General features: G+C 41.5%; 1 protein-coding gene across 2 annotated transcripts in view; it reads left to right on the forward strand.

The window, feature by feature from the left end:
* The window catches only part of ADCY2 (adenylate cyclase 2), a 433,285-nt gene that overhangs the window by 354,170 nt on the left and 61,350 nt on the right, over positions 1-17,765 (forward strand). The window contains exons 16-17 of one of the 2 annotated variants that reach the window (XM_082380318.1): positions 7,540-7,677; positions 14,802-14,882. In XM_082380318.1, coding sequence (XP_082236444.1) covers positions 7,540-7,677; positions 14,802-14,882 — 219 coding nt within the window. Of the gene's footprint in view, positions 1-7,539; positions 7,678-14,801; positions 14,922-17,765 lie in introns of both variants that reach the window. The other variant, XM_082380317.1, reaches the window with a different exon arrangement.

A 17,765-nucleotide genomic window follows, 5' to 3' on the forward strand; every position in this document is an offset into this window, starting at 1 on the left:
TTGTATAGCAGAGATAATATGATATCAGCCCACCAACGTTGTTCCAGGCAGAGATGAAAGCACAAACATAGAGATTGTCCTGGGGAAGGAAAGTAGGTCACACACCAGCTGATTAAAAAGCTTTCTACCCACAGGAGTGTTTTTCCCTTGAAATCTATTTTCTCTAATTTCAACATAATCAGCTTTCTCATGGTTAGTATTTTCCCAGTGTCCCTTTTCCCGTCTTCTTATTCAGCTTTTCCTTGCTATATAGGTGTGTCTCTTGTAAACAGCATCTAAGTGTATGTTACATTCTCTGATCCAAGAGTCTCTTTCTTTTACCTGACAAGTGTAATACATTTATGTGTATTATAATTACTGCTAGTCTTATTTTGCTTTTTTTATCCATCATGTATGTTCTTTGCTTCTGCTTATTTTTCCTCCTCTCCTGCCTTCTCTTGGACGAATGGAGTTTATTCTCCTTTATCCCCTGTAGTGACTTGGCAGTTGCTTTATCCAAGTCTTTTCTTTTAGCAATTAAGGTAAAATATGTAACATGCACATGATTAACAGGGTCCATTATTATCTCCATCTTCTTGGTGAAGAATACAAGGACCATGCTCTAAATCTCTAAATCTTATCATCCTTTTCCATCATCCATGCTAGTGCTGTTTAGATTTTTAAAATTTAAACTATTTTTATTGTTCATTGTTACCACTATTCTTGTTTAACAATCTCTTTGTTCACCGGTCTTCTGAATGCCATTCCTTCCTCCAGATGCAGTGTCCATATTTCCATAGGATTATTCCTTTTGTAATCCCTTCCATGAGAGCCTGTGCATAATATACCCAATCAGCTTTTATATTTAAAAAATAGCCTTTTTTCCTCACTAATAATTTAGTCAATAATTTTTCCAACATTTTGAAGACATGAGTCCATATTTTCCTGGATTTTAATGTACTGAGGAGAAATCTACTCTAATTGTTCTTCCTTGGTAAATGTCTTTTCTCTGATTGCTTTTGTAGGATTTGTTCTTTGTCTGTCTTGGTCAGCTGACTCCTCGTGTTAAGGAGTAGGTTTACTTTCATTTTTCCTGGTTGCGACTCAGTGCATTGTCCAGCCACAGAGTTCATTTCGTGCTCCAGGTCCACAAAGTTGTCATCCCATATTTCCTTGTATTTTGCCTCTTTCCCTGTCTTTCTGTTCTATTTTTCTCAAACTTTCATTCCAAGTATGTTGAATCTTTTTATTGTACCTTCCGTGCCTCAACATCATACTTTTTATCTCTTTATATTTCTGTGCTGTTTTACAGGTTGTTTCCTTAGAGCTATCTTACCCTCTTCAGCATAACTATTGAGTGTTTAATCTCAATATCTACCTGTTTGTCTCTAGAGAGTCTATGGAGCTCATTTTTAAAATATGCCTGTTGCTTTCTCTTAACTGATTATTCATTATGAACTCTAACCCATCTTTTATTAATTTAATCTTATTTTACAGACTATTTCAGATTGATATAATAATTGCAGACCTTGTGATACTAATTCTACTATCTGTTATTTCTGTTTATTCTTCCTTGTAAGGTCTTCTTACGTAGTTCATAATTTTTGTTTATTGTGAGATCATTCAGTAGGGGCTGCCCCCTTCCCAACTGGGACGTGACCTGCACCCTGCGATGTGAAGTATTTTTCATAAGCAGTGTTGTTCTTGCTGCAGCTGGAGCCCCAAAGACTTTCTCTGGTTTTTGGTCTGATTGATAACCACTCACCTTGGGATTCTCATTATGAAGCAGATAATGTGGTTTCAAAACCAACACCCATATTTAGAGTTTGAATTATCATTGGAAGTTTATTGGTACTTCCTTGATCTAGTGTATGGAGTTCTTCTAGACTTCTCCACATGGAGAGAATAGCTTTCTGAGGCTTCTGGTTTTATTCAGGGGTCTTGGTTCCAGCTGCCCACCTTTTGCAGACCCAAGGCAACATCTTTTCCCTGTGGGCATTAAAAGCCCAGCCCTAGGTAATGTCCAGTTTCAGGACACTCCTAGGCCAATCCCACAGCCTCAGTCCCCCTAGCAGTGATCTCCTTCTTTGTTCCCAGCCCATGGGAATTTCTCTTTGGGTCCATCGTTAAGACGGGGAGCTTATTGAGTGAGCATCTATTACGTTCTGACTGTTTGCCAAACACCGTGCTGCCTCTGGGAATACAAAGATGGGTTATGGGAGTTCCCTGGAGGTCCAGTGGTAAGGACTCGGCACTTTCACTGCTGTGGGCCCAGGTTTGATCCCTGGTCAGGGAACTAAGATCCCACAAGCTGCACAGCGTGGCCAAAAAAAAAAATAGAAAACAAAGATTGGTGTGAGGAGGCCAGTGTCCTCCACCAGGTCTCCACATGACCAGAGACAAGCATGTCGGCAAAGATAACACAATGTGGACGGTGCTACGAGGACCACACAGTGGATGAATGACAGAGGAATATGGCTCAGCCAAAGCGTACAAAAGAAACAGGTTGATTTTGTAAACTATGATTGGTTGAAATAAAAGTCTGTGGGAAATCCAAGTACAATTAAATAATTAAAGCAGACACATCAGTCTCTGTGACATTAAATGTTTTAAGTAATTATTGCTGCAACTTGTTGCTGCCATTCAAAAAGATAGTCCCTGCCCAGTTAAAATGCCAAAGTAAGAAAGGCAAAGTGTTCCTTTAGACAACTACACAATAGTGCATGTTTATATGATAAACTTCACCATAGCTTTCAGGCAAGATTTTAGGATGAGTTCTAATAATAAAAATTTGTTACTCAGCCACTGTGATATATTGATAACTTTCTGAAATGTTTCTCATTGTATTAAACTTCACCTATATAAGGATCTACTTCTTTTCAGGTACATCGTTTTATTTTAAAAAGGAACACTAATGAGACTACAAACACAATCTGCTTTAATAATGATAACATTAAATTAGGAGGAATTTTAGAAAGAGAGACTACCAGTCGTTTCCAATGCAAAAGTTTCAAAAAGAAGAAAAGGAAGAGAGGAAGGAAGAAATGGAAAATATTTTTGGTGGAGTTAGTTTTTTTCCTTTTTTTTAATCCAAAACACAGATGAAGAGCATTTTATTTTTACATGGAGAATCTCTGCATCTTCTGGATGAAGAACATTAGCATTCATCCACACCCTTTCTAGCAACCCACACTGCTCACTGCTCCAAGCACTAACTCCACCATAGTTTGTTTTTGGTTTTTTTTTCTGGCTGCGTTGAGTCTTTGTTGCAGTGCGTGGGCTTCTCATTGAAGTGGCTTCTCTTTGTTGCAGAGCACAGGCTCTAGCTGCTCAGGCTTCAGTAGTTGTGGCATGTGGGCTCAGTAGTTGCGGCTCACGGACTGTAGAGCACAGGCTCAGTAGTTGTGACTTACAGGCTTAGGTGCTCCACAGCATGTGCGATCTTCCTGGACCAGGGATGGAACCCATGTCCCCTGCGTTAGCAGGTGGATTATTAACCACTGCGCCACCAGGGAAGTCCCCACCATAGGGTTTTCCTATACATTTATATTCTTTCTCCTTTTACATCTCCCACTACAGTTAGTACCAATTCCGTATTTATCAGTGGATGCATGTGGCATTACCAGCCAAGAGCATTTCTAGAAGGATTTCTAGCATTTCTTACTTACAGTGAGCTCACTGTAAGTAAGAAGAGGCAATCATAGGATACAGTGAGCCTCACTGATGATCACGGCAGGGAGGAAACAGATTTGGCTGAAACGATGCCAGTGATTACAGCAAAGATCAAATAGAATGACTACCCATTGGAAATGCTCTCATTTTCATATGCATAGCATCTTCTGAATAAACACCACAATATTCTTTGAGATGTTACCATTTATAATGTCTCATTAGGATGGTGTAAATTTTGATAAACTTTATTTTTCCATCAGGGACTCTGTTTGAATACTTAACCCAAAACAGAATAAACTGAACTAAATTATCATGTTAAGATCCAAGTTGTAATTTTTATTCAGAGCTACAAATGGAATCAATGTTCCCATTTTTCCTTAATCAGATTCCTTCTATCTTAAGTTCTTAGTCTTTTTTCTCCTTTTCTCCCATCGTTGGTTTCTTCTCTTCCCCCTAAGGTCTGTATCTTCCTCCTCTTCTTCCTGCACTGTCTTTGTAGTTCAGGGTCTCCATCTCCATCATCATCTTCTATTTCCTCATCCTTGCCACCAGCAGTGTTACCAGTTTTCATATTTCAGAACAGTTGTATTTACTTTGCCTCTACTTGGTGAAAGGATGGAAAGATAGGGGAGGCTGCCTGTCTCCATGAGCTGGAGAACAATGAGTATTTGGCTCAATAGGTTTAAAAACAATTTCACGGGGGGACTCGGAGTCACATAGGAAGACTAAACGGAGAAGGAATTGAACCTACCGCATCCTGAATCCGGTGTCCTGAGCCCAATGCACGCCAACCCCACGCGTCTTTAGTGAGCAGTTCCAAGAAGAGGGCTCTTCGCAGGGCTGAGTAGGAACATGACAGATTTCCAGGACATTCTGCCACATATACAGTAGGCACACAGAGGCAGTAGTTTCTAGGGCCACCAGTTTGTAATTGTGCCCAGCGTGTCATGGGAGCAGAAAAAACTCACGTATGTCTGCCCACATCTGCTTCAGCAAATGACTAATCTGTAAGCAGAATATAACATATTCCTATTAGATGGCATATTTGGCAATATTATCACCATGCATTATTCTAAAAATTCAAACAGTGATTTTTTTTAATTTCATAATTTCAATAGCATGTCTGTGTAATAACCAGATAATATTTTACCTAATTGACTGTGACATGGAATCTGTAATGTAATATTTAGATTTAAATATTCTCCTAAAATAGCAGTTTTGTGTTTTCTGCTCTTAAAACGTTTATCATATCTATTGACAATTTCTGTGTACAGACACAAAAGCATCCATTTTTATAATTTTCTTTTAAATAAAAAAACTAATCCTAGTCACTTAGGATGCAAATACATAAACATTGCCTCAAATTGCCAGAATCCAGCCAGATGTCATCATCTCCTACTGGAATATGAGCTGGATGACAATGATATTCTATTTGAATCTCTGCTCTTTACTCTATTATAGCTTCTCCTCCAGAGTGCAGATCTGACTGTGGTCTGCGGTATTAATATTATTCCAAGTAGCATGCATTGAACGATAGTGGTACACTTTCAGGTGGGTGTCCTCCAGCCGTGTGACCCTGAAAGATACTGCATGTTCACAGCATGAAAGGGCATCTCATTGGAAAACAGACTTAACGCCACCACCAACCCCCGTCCACAGCCTGCTTTGGGGAAGAAGCTTAGGGCATAAATCTGGCTCCCCCTGAGTTGCTGGTGGGAAGATGCTCTGCAGAGCCCGGTTGCCAGCCAGTGATTCAGCTCCTGGTGCCCCCAGAATCCAGGGCAGCACTGCCCCAGTCTCCCAGACAGGCTGTAGGAGAAACCAGAGAAAGACCCAGGAGAATCTGCCCAAGGAGTGAGCCCTAAACGCTGTCCTGGGATTCTACATCAGTGGGGGATGTATGCTGTAGACAAATGTTCTGCATCTCTTTATATCAGGAGCTGAAGGGGGAAAAAAAGACTATAGTGGAATGGAAGGGGAAACATGTTTTTTGTTCATCTAGATGTAGAGCAAATAAATTTTTAGTCACTGAAATGTTTCTGAGAAATATTATGTTTTCTTCACAAATATAAGAAGCGTTAACACATATGTCCTGTTCTGGGCACCTTACGTAGCTCATTTAAACCTCGAGGCAGGCACTATTATTCTCATTTTAGAGATGAAGAAACTGAGGCCAGAGAGGGTAATTAACTTGCTGAAAGTTTAACAGCTATAGGGACTTGATGCCGAGCCACAGGGCCGGTTACCTTTCTCACTACCTCTCATCCAGTATCACAGAGTCTCATTTAATTGTTGTATCAACAGTTAACAAATTGCAGTGCTTACATCAACAATACTTTAAAGAATAAAGCAGAAAGAAAATGTGAAAGAGGTTGAGAAATAAAAGCGCTGTTTATTAGTGCTATTAAGGAATAGTCTCTATTTGAATTTTATTGATGTCGCAACAGTTTATCATTATATTAACTTACTAGTATGCGTCAAAAGTGTATAAGTGTATATTTATTCCTCCTTCTGAACTTTTTTGAAATTATACCTTTTTTTAATGGTTCCAGGACACGTGACCTCAGATGCACAGTCCCTTTTGCGTGAAGGTTAAAATTTAGATTCCTAGAGAACTCTTAAGAATGCCTGTCAGATCTGATAACATATGTAAATGCCCACTCCGGTGGGTACCGGAATACCTGGCACTGGCCAGGTTTGCGTTACCCACAGGTTAGGATTCTCCCTACTCCGCTCTCTCACCACCGGGACAAAGGTGAACATCACAATGCTTCCCCAGGAAGGTGGCCTCGAGGCCTCGGTGAGGTTAGCCCATCACTGAGTTCCCACAGAGCAGAGTCTGGCCCACAGAAGATGGTGAGGGAAAGCTGGCTGTCATCCTATAAAGACCTCAGGTCCTTCCACACGAAGAGAGCTTCTTAGAAACTATAATGCTGCTCAGTGCAGCATTATTCACTGTAGCCAACGCCAGTGTCCAACAGGAGATGAATGGATAAACAAAATGTGGCCTATACATAGATTGTTATTCAGCCTTATGAAAAGAAAGAAGTCCTGTCACAGGCTACAGCGTGGATGAACCCAGAGGACATTATGCCAGCTGAAGTAAGCCAGGCACAGAAAGACAAATACTGCATGATTCCACTTTCATGAGTACTTAGACTGGTCAGAGGCTTAGAGACAGAAAGTAGCATAGCGGTTGCCAGGGGAAAGGGGAGTTGTTTCGTGGGTGTGGAGTCTCAGTTGTGCAAGATAACAGCTCTAGAGATCTGTAACACAGCAATGTGGATGCAGTAACACTACTGAACTGTGCACTTAAAAATAGTTTAGAGGGTCCGTTTTACATTTTTTAACACAATCAAAAATAAAAATTTTTATAATAAAAAGTAGAGCTTCTCCACGTGGAGGAAGCCCTCGCAGGACAGGATGAGGTCAAGCCATCACCACAAGCCTCAGCTGAGAACACTGGGTGTTGCCTTCACAGGTACAGGCACCAAACTATTTTATGGTCCGGTTGTATTCTTAGGATTAGCTGCGTGTTGATCGCTTTCTGCGTAAATCACCTGAATTTATGAAACCTGCCTCCTCACGGCTGTGATCTGAGACCCAACACATCCCCCAGAGTGGTTTAATTACCTGGCATATTTTTCCTTTACCAGAAGAATTTTTAAACATAATTTCAGGTCTCTTTTAAAGGACATACAAGCACGTCCTAATTTGTCGTACAAACGTAATTAATTTGTTCCTAATTTGTAACAATGATGCCAACATAGTCTACTTCTTCAATCTGTGAAGAATATCGATGCATCTTGTGGTTTTAAACATCCTTGAGAAACTTGAGAAAATACATAAAATAGCAACACATTTCTTTTTCCTTCTCTCTCCTCCCAGCAATGCAGCAAAAAAGCGTCCGCCTCTCTCCTGTGGCTTTTGAAGTCGTCGGGCATCATCGCCACCCGCCCCTGGCCTCGGATCTCCCTGACGGTCATCACCACGGCCATCATATTAACCATGGCCGTGTTCAACATGGTGAGTCAGGGCCCCGCCGGGCGGTGCCTGTCTCATGGGATTTGGAAACCTTTCCCACAGCTCCTTCAGTGACACCCATTGCTGCCTGTTAAATTCAGCCCTCAACCGCTGCAGCAGCGGCTTCGCTAAGGGAAAAGGATGCAGACTGGGGGAACCACCGCGAGGGAGGGAGGCTCCTTCCAGCGGTTTCCTACCTCCTAGCTCGTCTTGGCTCCGGCTACAGAAATGCCACCAAATGTCAGCAGGGTGATCGGCCGGGGGTAACAGAACCAGCAAATTAAGGAGAGTGCAGTGGGAAAGGTGTCCTGCTCTGGGGGTTAAAGGGCCTGATTTCAAGCAGCAGCTCCCACCTTACCAGCTGTTCGGTTTTGGAGAATTTTCATTACAAACTTTCACAGGCTCCACTTCACTCCTCATGAGAGAACTGAGAACTTACTTTCAGTTCTCAGTGAGAACTCACACTTCTCTGCCAAGGTGGATTTTTAAGGTATGAACCGACGCTCCGAGCACACTTAGGACGGCATGAGGTATTTGGTAAATATTGAACCAGTGGTCGCTCTTACTGTATCAATATTACTATTGGTATAGCCTTAAAAATAGACACTTAGGTAATCAGTGCACATTGAGACACAACCTTATTATTATTCTGACATCATCACCATCAACCATAAGGCGTTAATTTCCTTCATATGTTGGGTGCTTTACTGGTGTTGGAACTGCAGTGTCATGAGTATACTCCTTGCCTTCCGGAAACACAAAACCAGGTTGTGGAGAAGAGGCACGTGTGTTACATAATAAAGACATAGTTTTCATAGGTGAGACTAATGAGCATTCATTCAGCAAAAAATATATATATATTTATTGAGCATAAATATGCACCTGGTACGTCACTAGATCCTCAGAACCCAAAGACGGTTTGCCTCCCAGGAGTTCCCGGTGGAGTTTAGGAGACCGACAGCTGGGTAAACTTATAAAAGCGTCTGAGAGCCAACCATGGAAGCATGTAAGGGGCAAGGACAGGGGAGCCAGCGTGCGGGACAGGATTCTAAAGGATGGGCAGAAGGAGTTTCACCAGATGGTGGATGAAAGATGAGAAGGAGGGAAGGCATTTGGCATCTAGGACAAAGAAGAGAGACAAATTTGTACCAAGTAGCAGCAAAAAAACAAGGCTGAAGGAGTAAGTAAGGACCTTGAATATTTGCTTGGGATTTGTCCTCAGTGTTGTACTATGGGTCGTACAGTTTCTCCAGACACACCTGGAGATTCAGGTGAGGGTGATGCCAGCTGGAAGGCAGAAGGGCGGGGGTGCCAGCTGCAGAGGTGGGAGGGCCCCTTCCTCCACTTCACTTTGCCTCGAAGTCCATCTTAAGGGCACCTGGAAAGAAGGTGGCGGAGAAGCCTCTGCTTGCCCTCCTTCCTCCCACTTCCTGCCCATCAGGAGGTTGGGTATGGATTCCTGAGTGTCCTGCCGTGTGGTTAACTGGAGGACAGGTGAGCTGGCTTCTTCCACCTCATCTAACTACATGCCCCAGCTCCCTCTAGGAGCTCCCCTGAGAAAGGACATGAGGTGAGGCCCTACTGTAGGTCTTCCCAGGCACAGACCAGTGACAGATGTCACCGTGACTTGGCCTTCCTCTACCCACCTGCTCAGCCTCAGAGGTCAGCTCGGGAAGGGGCTGCTCCCAGTTGCCCCTGTGCAGTTAGAACTAACGGTGTCTGTGGGGCGAGAGGGCTCGGCAGTCAAGCCCATGCAGCCGGCAGGCTTCCCCAGGACCAGCTTGTGTTCCTATGTGGAGTTGTCTTGCTGTGTCAAGTTCACCATGACAGCTCCACCATCCTGGCCCTCCTCCTGGACTTCTCCCCAAGCTCTTCACCCTCCTCCTGGACCTTCACAGCACCTGAGGCTGACTTTCTGCTTCAGAGATGATGAGACCTTCCCTCCAGGGATGGAGGCCTCCTCTTCTAGGTCTCAGGCATACCTAGACCGTGACATCATTTATTTCCAACAAGGGCTTTGTCAGGACTGACTGGGGAAGAGCTGGGAAATGGTGCCCTGTCTGGACAGGTAATTCCCTCAAGAATACCCTGCTCAGGAGGGACTTCAGGTTGCAATCACTCACCTGTGCGCTCATTTACCTGTGCACTCACCTGTGCGCTCATTTACCTGTGTACACGTCCTGAGAGGTGACGCATGTAACGGAACATCCACACACCTAAGAGCGAGGGGTGTTTTACTTATTTATTTTTTCACGTGTCCTAGGAAAGCACCCTCTATATAAGGAGGGGCCGTTCCGTAGTTACTAAATGAGAGAATGAATGAATGAATGTGTAAGCAGGCAACCCTTTAAAAAAGAAAACATTTTTCATGAAATCCAATTTGACCTTATAAAACCAGGATTTATCACCTAGTTTTTAAAAGACAGACTCGAAATGGGAAACAAGTCTTATTCGAAGCTGGTTGTAGTTCTCCTAGGATAATTAGTGATTGATGGGCAGTTCAATCACTGTCTATAAATGTTGCATGAGCTCAGCATTTAGGAGTAGATATTTTTACAGTAACTGCAATCCCTTTGGAGAGAAGAAATATATCTTCTGTACCGGAAACACATCTTCCAGTGTCATTTTCCTTCCTCAGAAGGAAGGAAGTGCATTGCCAAGTGAGGTCGAGAAGTCTGTGGGAGACACATTAAAAGTATGGTGGATGAGCTTTGAGAAAGAATGAAATAAGGCTGAACGCACTGAGCTGCCCCTTGGTATCAGAGGCTGTGGGACAAGGACAAGCTAAATTAATTTGTTTCCGTCCATTATTTTTCTTGATACCTGGTGAAATTAGTGGTTCCCTCCCATGCAGATGTTCTTCTTGTATTTATTTCAAAGAAACATCACAAAACAGTATGAAATGCAACATGAGGTAGACAAAGGAAATCACTTTCCCTAGATCTTGAGATTTCTTGTCATTTCTTATTCATCACAGAAGGGGAAGGACTGGTCCATCAGGGTGCCATCTTTGATCGCATCTGATGATTTACAGAGAAACGCTCTCCAGCTATTCGGATCCCCGACCTCTTGCATTTTGACTGCGCAAGGCAGACACAAGATCCTGTGTCCCCAGCCACACTGCACGGTGCTGTGACGTCCCTTGGGTCACACACATCACCAGGGGGTGCCAGTGCAGCACTGAGACCTGGGCTGGTAGAATTGAGCATCTTTGGGGTGCCAAGCAAGGGAAGTGGGCTCCAGGTCCCTCACTCACATTCTGGGAAGATGGCTCCTCCTGCTGGCGATGCGGGTACAGTCTTTACCTGCATGCGGTCTAATGCTCCTAGCGGTGTTTCTGTGCCTTTTTTCCTAGCCCCACTTCAAACCCCCATCCAGGAGAGGTTTCTATTTAATGTAGTACCTGGATAGCTTTTAAACTTATCTTGGTACTTCTTCTAAGAATACAGTTCCTGGACTAACTGAGCCCTATCCCCGCGTTGTAGTTTTGTTTTTTCTTAGCAGTGATTAACCCGTGAGGCTAATCCGGGTGCTGGACTCACATTCCAGAGAAGAGCAGCTCTCTGGTGTGGGAGTTAGGCGAGGGGCTGCCTTCAGGAGCAAGCTTTCCTTAAGTCACTGGGAAGATACTTCTCTCTCAGGAAGCTTCATCTTTTTAAAGTCACAGCACATTCAGATCCTCTTCTGTAGCTCCTGTGATTTTGAAGCATTCTTTTAGGGACAAGGCAAAAATGCTTTCTTCCTTTTTTTTTTTTTTTCTTTTTCTGTTTTCAATGTTTGTTATTTTTCCTTTGGGGAAAATATATATAACATAAAGTTTATTGTTTTAACCATTTTTAAGTGTACAATTCAGGGGTATTCAGTACCTTTGCAGTATTATGCAAACCATCACCACTGTCTATTTCCAGAACTTGTTCATCATCTCAGACTCCGTACCCATGAACAATAACTCCCCACTTCCCTGGCCTCTGGTAACCTCTACTCTGCTTTCTGTTACGAAAAACTTACCTATTCTAGAACACCTCGTATACGTGAGATTACATGATAGTTGTCTTTTTTGTGACTGGTTTATTTCACTTCCAATAATGTTTTGAAGGTTCTCATTTTCGCTTTGATGCCCAGTTCCTCCACAGCGGGGGAACCTCTCAGTTTGCCCTGGATTTTTCCAGCCAGTGGCAAACAGCCCTTATTAACTACTTTTCTATCATCACCACCATCACTCTCTTTACCTCAGAGAGGAGAGAAGCCCTAGGGATGACGTGAGGGCTGAGGCCACCCGCGAGCTCCCTCTGCCCCTGACCGTGTGGATGGACCCTTCCACACTGAGCCTCCGCATGGATTTTTAGTCCCTAATGTTTATCCCGAGGCTGAATTTTCACAGCCCTTACAAGAGCTGGGGTCAACAGGGATGGTGTTCCTTTAACTCTCGTTACACACTAATATAAATGACGAAATGTCCAGGTCAGTTTTATTTAAAATGAATTGTGAGATTTTACCAGGACATTTAAAATACCTGGTGTTCACCAAACACCCCAGTACAAAGTGGAAAAAAACAACCAGTTATGCAGACTTTTTTTTCAAATATAGGGTTTCGGGTAGCAAATTGCAAAAGGCCTGTGTGTTTTGTTCCATTTTAGTTTCCAGCTGACTGTTTAGAGCCATGTTCGAGAAGCTCAAATCCTCTGCCTTTTTTTTTCTGACATTTTGACAATGTCGTCATGTGATGCCTCACACCATTTTGCAACTTTTCCGAGAAACTTCCCAGAGAATATTATAAATAGCCCAGCTTCGTGAGCCACATAGACAAGGAGTTAGCCGTGGTTAACTAGTAGTTAATTGGTAATCTAATTCTAATTAGTTACTTACTTCTATTTCCAACCAAATGACAAGCAATGATGTTATCAGGCTATTAACACGGTATTAAATCACGTGTTCACAGTTTAATATTATTTGAAAAACATAATTCTGAGATGTTTCACATTGCCTGGGAAATGTAAAATTTGGAAGTAGGGCTAAAAATAGGCACTTAGTTAGGATATCTTGTCCAGGATGAGGGTATCATTTTCCCAATTATGACAAAGATTGTAGAATATTAAAATAGATCGAGAGGCGTTCCCCCAAATAATTATGATACTAGAAATTCATTCTGTGCAGAAGATTGTGGCACTTTAATCCGGAAGGGAGAGGGACGTGGATTGATAACCCTCGAGCTTGGACTGCCTATAATTAGGAGTTTGTTCTTTTAAAGTGACTAAGGGGACAGAAGAGGAAAATTGATTCCAAACTGCAGTGTGATGCCACGTAGACAGAATAAAGAGGTTCTTGATTTTAGGGGTAGTTAATTAAACACTAGAAAAAAGTAGCAGTAGGGGGTTAATGAAGCATTCCTGATGTATTGATTAAAGTTCTCCACTGTTTTTCAAGTTCAAACCATCTTATTATTGCAGCGCGTCCTTGCAAGACAAAACTTTCACAGCATATATTTCTACTCATTGTACAGCAAGAATTTAGTTTCTTCTTTATATGCTGATACAATCAAGAAGGTTTTTTTAAATTATTTTAAGATCTCAGGTGCCTGAGACTAGTAACCTATCAAGCTAAACAGTCTCCTTCTCTTTGTCGTATCTTGATTCTTTAATATTTAAATCAATTGTATGTTGGGTCTGTCAAATCTAAATTTTTAACATTTTGGAACCTTATGTTTGCCAAGCAATTACTTCATTTCTTTTCCTGATATATTTTTTTCCAAATAATTAGCACATTTATATTTCAGCCAGGGGTTGTGACATTTTTGATAAATTCTTTAGTAGTAAATAAAGAAATCTACTACATTTATTTGACTTTTAAATCAGCTTTTTGCAGCATTTTATCAAATGATATAATGGGCAAAAACACTGTACCTAGTATCATTCTTGGAATCTCAGAGGAAATGTTCTCAAGAATATACTATTTAATATATTTAAATATATCTATATATTTATTTAAATGCCTTCTTATTTACCTGAGTAAATTACCGTAGGTATTTGACAAGAACTCTGCCATCAAAGGAAACAAACAAAAGAAAGGAAGGAAACAAAAGCAACCATTGAAACTCTACAGGGAAGTTTTACTTTTTAGACCTGGAACATGGATGGTTAACCCTGTGCCGAAGACCTAGCCTAGTTTCATGGATGAGATGAATCTCTTTCATAAGGGAACCTGGCCTGAGTGATTCTCTAGTTTACCTTCACTGAACACTTCTCTGACCCTCAGCCATGGTATGGAAAGTAACTGATCCTTGGTTACCTAAACAGTTTGTGCTGCAGCTCGTCTAGGAAAGAGACAAAAAGAGAGAGAAACAGACAGAGACAGAGAAGGAGAGCGAGAGGAAGAGAGAAACAGAAAGAGATTGAATTTTTCCTACCTTGGAACTGGCTGACACTTTCCTTCTGGGTGCTGGTATTGGTGACCATTACATAAGAGCTAATCATTTTTATTTTCTCAGGATTACTTCTTTTCTTTTTAAATCAGGACCCCCTTTCCAATAGTCCTAAGAGCATCCTTCCTTTCCAAATTCAATCCCTCATGATCCTGAGATGCCAAGCACTCACAAGTAATAGAGACAACTGTTGATGCCAGTTACTGCATTTTTCCCATAAAATTAATTTATTTTCTTAATATAAAAAAAAAAAACTCATATAACTGCATTGACTCATTTAACGTTTGAGCCATGATGGTGAAGATCCTGCAAAAACACATTGTGAAGACTCCGATCTCCTGCTGCAGAATTGAAAGTGTGAGGGTTGTGATGTCAGGTCGTAATTCTAACCAAACCCTCTGCCCTGTCCTTGGTTCATTTTAAAATTTATATTTAACAAGGTGCTTCTGTTGTCTTTAACATCAACTCGGGAGTTCTGGAATTCACTATGAAGTGCAGAGCACAACAAGAGTTATTTACTTATTCAATAGAAATTCTGAAAGCCTCAAAGAGAAGATGAAGGGATTAGCACTGGAAGGAAAGATGCTGAGTTGCCCACACAATCCTGCTCATGGAGGCGACAAAGCACGTCATTAATAAACTTAGCACCCACCTGCTAACTCTTTACTCTCCTTTGCACTAATTCATTGTAAAAACACTTTCTTTGCAGTTTTTCCTGAGTGAGTCAGAGGAGACAATTCTTCCAACCGCCAATGCGTCAAACACAAGTCTTTCTGCCTTATATAATCAGGTAGCAATTCTGCGTGCGCAAAATTTGTTTTTCCTGCCGGTAAGAACATCTCCCTCATTATTATTGCTTTTGTTGTTTTCCTGTATGCTGTTACGTATTGAATGGCGTGGCCTGCACTTTTCTTCTTCGGGTTCCATATCTGAGTATGTTCTGACTGGGTAAAAATTGCCAGCCTTCAGCAGAAAGTCCCAGCCAACGGGCACCAATTAGACCACATATGCAAACTTTCAATGGCATTTTGAGGCTCTCACGGATGACTCGTGCCTTTATTCTCTTAATGCTACATTTTAATTTATTTTTTTATTGAAGTATAGCTGATTTACAATGTTGTGTTAATTTCTGCTTTATAGCAAAGTGATTCAGTTATACATATATATATTCTTTTTCATATTCTTTTCCATTATGGTTTATCACAGGATATTGAATATAGTTTCCTGCGCTATGCAATAGGACCTTGTTGTTTATCCCTTCTGTATATACTAGTTTGCATCTGCTGACCCCAAACTCCCACTCCATCCCTCCCTCCCCCTTGGCAACCACAAGTCTGTTCTCTATGTCCATGATTCTGTTTCTTTTTCATAGATAAGTTCATTTGTGTCGTATTTTAGATTCCATATATAAGTGATATCATATGATATTTGTCTTTCTCTGTCTGACTTAACTTCACTTAGTATGATAATCTCTAGTTGTATCCATGTTGCTGCAAATGGCATTATTTCATTCTTCTTTACAGCTGAGTAATATTCCATTGTGTATATGTACCACATCTTCTTTATCCATTCATCTGTCGATGGACATTTAGGTTGCCTCCATGTCTTGGCTATTGAGAATAGTGATGTGATAGGGGTACATGTATGTTTTTGAATTATAGTTTTCTCTGGGTATATGCCCAGGAGTGGGATTGCTGCATCATATAGTAACTCTATTTTTAGTTTTCTGGGGAGACTCCATACTGTTTCCATAGTGGCTGCACCAATTTATCTTAATGCTACATTTTATAGAATGTATCCCAGCATGTAGCATTAGATTGTATGTCACTGAATTGTTGCTTACCGATTTTGCTAATTGTTCCGGTGAATTAGCGTTAGCTTCCTGACTCTGTGATGACAGGGACCACAGCTCATATTTCTCCCTCTCCTTTGGCTGCAAATGCCGTCCAGTAATTGTATCTTCAAATACTCCTTACTAACTGGCCCTTACTAAGGGCCTAGATTGAAATTTCAAAACTTACTAACACATCAGTCATTTAAGTGAAAGGAGTTAAATCAATTATTTACTGCTTAATAACTTCTTTCTTCCATGAATTATTTGTGCAAAAAAAAAATGATTTTGATACTCTCCTTTCCATTTTCTGAATAATCATCTAAAGGTAATATAGATTCTTCCCATTTTGTTTGTCTTACATATTCCAGGCACTGAAATTGGTCACTTAATATGTATATTTAAAAAAAATTTTTTAACTTTAATTTTTTTTTAACATACAATTTTTTTAAAACTCCATTAGCTCTGGTGATAAAGGAAACTTCCTTTCTTTCTCCCTTTGATATTAGGCTTTGATCCTTTTTCCCATCTCATCATTTCAGTTTCCTGGGATGCTCACAGCTCAGTGTACGGAGAGTAGGGGCATCTGGTGTTCCTTTAAGCCATGACAGCTAACCGGAGTCCATAGCAACGTCCCCACAGACTCAGGAAGAGAGGATGGCATAAGCTTCGTCCCGTATCCACGGGGTCCTGGCCCTCACGTTAGGCATTATTGTGAACCCCAGGGAGGACTGGACACCGTCTTTTCTATTTCAGTTATGTGAAAAGTGAGGGATGGGATTCATGATGAGGGTTTATTGGCTGTGACCTCACTGTGGGCGCTTTGGAACCCCGTTCTCTAGAGAATGATTCAAACTACCTGTGCGGTCTGGCTCTTCCTCCTTGGATGGATGGTATTAACACGCACATGGCCCATCGGCCCCTGGAGAGAGGACAAGCCTCCAAACCATCCCCATGCTGCATTCATAAGGCACTTCAACAACTTACAGTAAACATGCATTTTCATAGGAAAGAAAAGTATAGCTGGCAAATCATCTTTTTAAGAAAATCTCTCCATCCAATAGTTTTGGGTTGTACAACTCACCGTCCTCGGCCCCCCTAATAGCAATGAGGTCATGATCCTGAATTTCATTTAAGTAAGTCTGCGCATGATATCTTATTTTCAGAAGAAGCAAATCATTAGAAACCCAAAGTGGCGAAAAAGAACATTCCTCAACCTTCAACGATTCTGAAAAAGCACACAGTAGACTTTTCAAAATCTAGGTCAGACTTAGTCAGTAGGCTACTATTGTTCCAATAATAAGTCCTCAGAAAGAGGATTATGATGGGCTTTGCCAAGGAAGCCCCTCATGCTCACGTACTGTCTGTACAGAAACGACATTATTAACTCATGAGTTTAGGGGTCCCAGAGGAGCCTGGAAACATCCTGGCTTCCCTCTTAATATATTGGAAGGAACATTGGGAAAGCCGTTTGTGGATGTGCACGATGTCTGCATTATTACTCTCGAACCCCATTGTACATGACGCCTGAGGTTGACGGTGGACGTGAAGGAGCATCCACAGGCACTGATGCAGGAGGTAGAAAGTCACACAGCTCTTCCTAATGGCCATTTATAACAGTCATCAAAAAGCATAGAAGCAGACAGAGTTCGCACCCTGCAATACTGACTTTAATGGCCATTTATAATAGTCATCAAAAAGCATAGAAACAGGCATAGTTTGCACCCTGCAATACTGACTTTAATGGCCATTTATAACAGTCATCAAGAAGCATAGAAACAGTTTGCACCCTGCAATACTGACTTTAATGGCCATTTATAACAGTCATCAGAAAGCATAGAA

This window comes from Balaenoptera borealis, assembly GCF_965194805.1.
Source record: "Balaenoptera borealis genome assembly, chromosome: 2".
In the NCBI taxonomy this organism is placed as follows: Eukaryota; Metazoa; Chordata; class Mammalia; order Artiodactyla; family Balaenopteridae; genus Balaenoptera; species Balaenoptera borealis.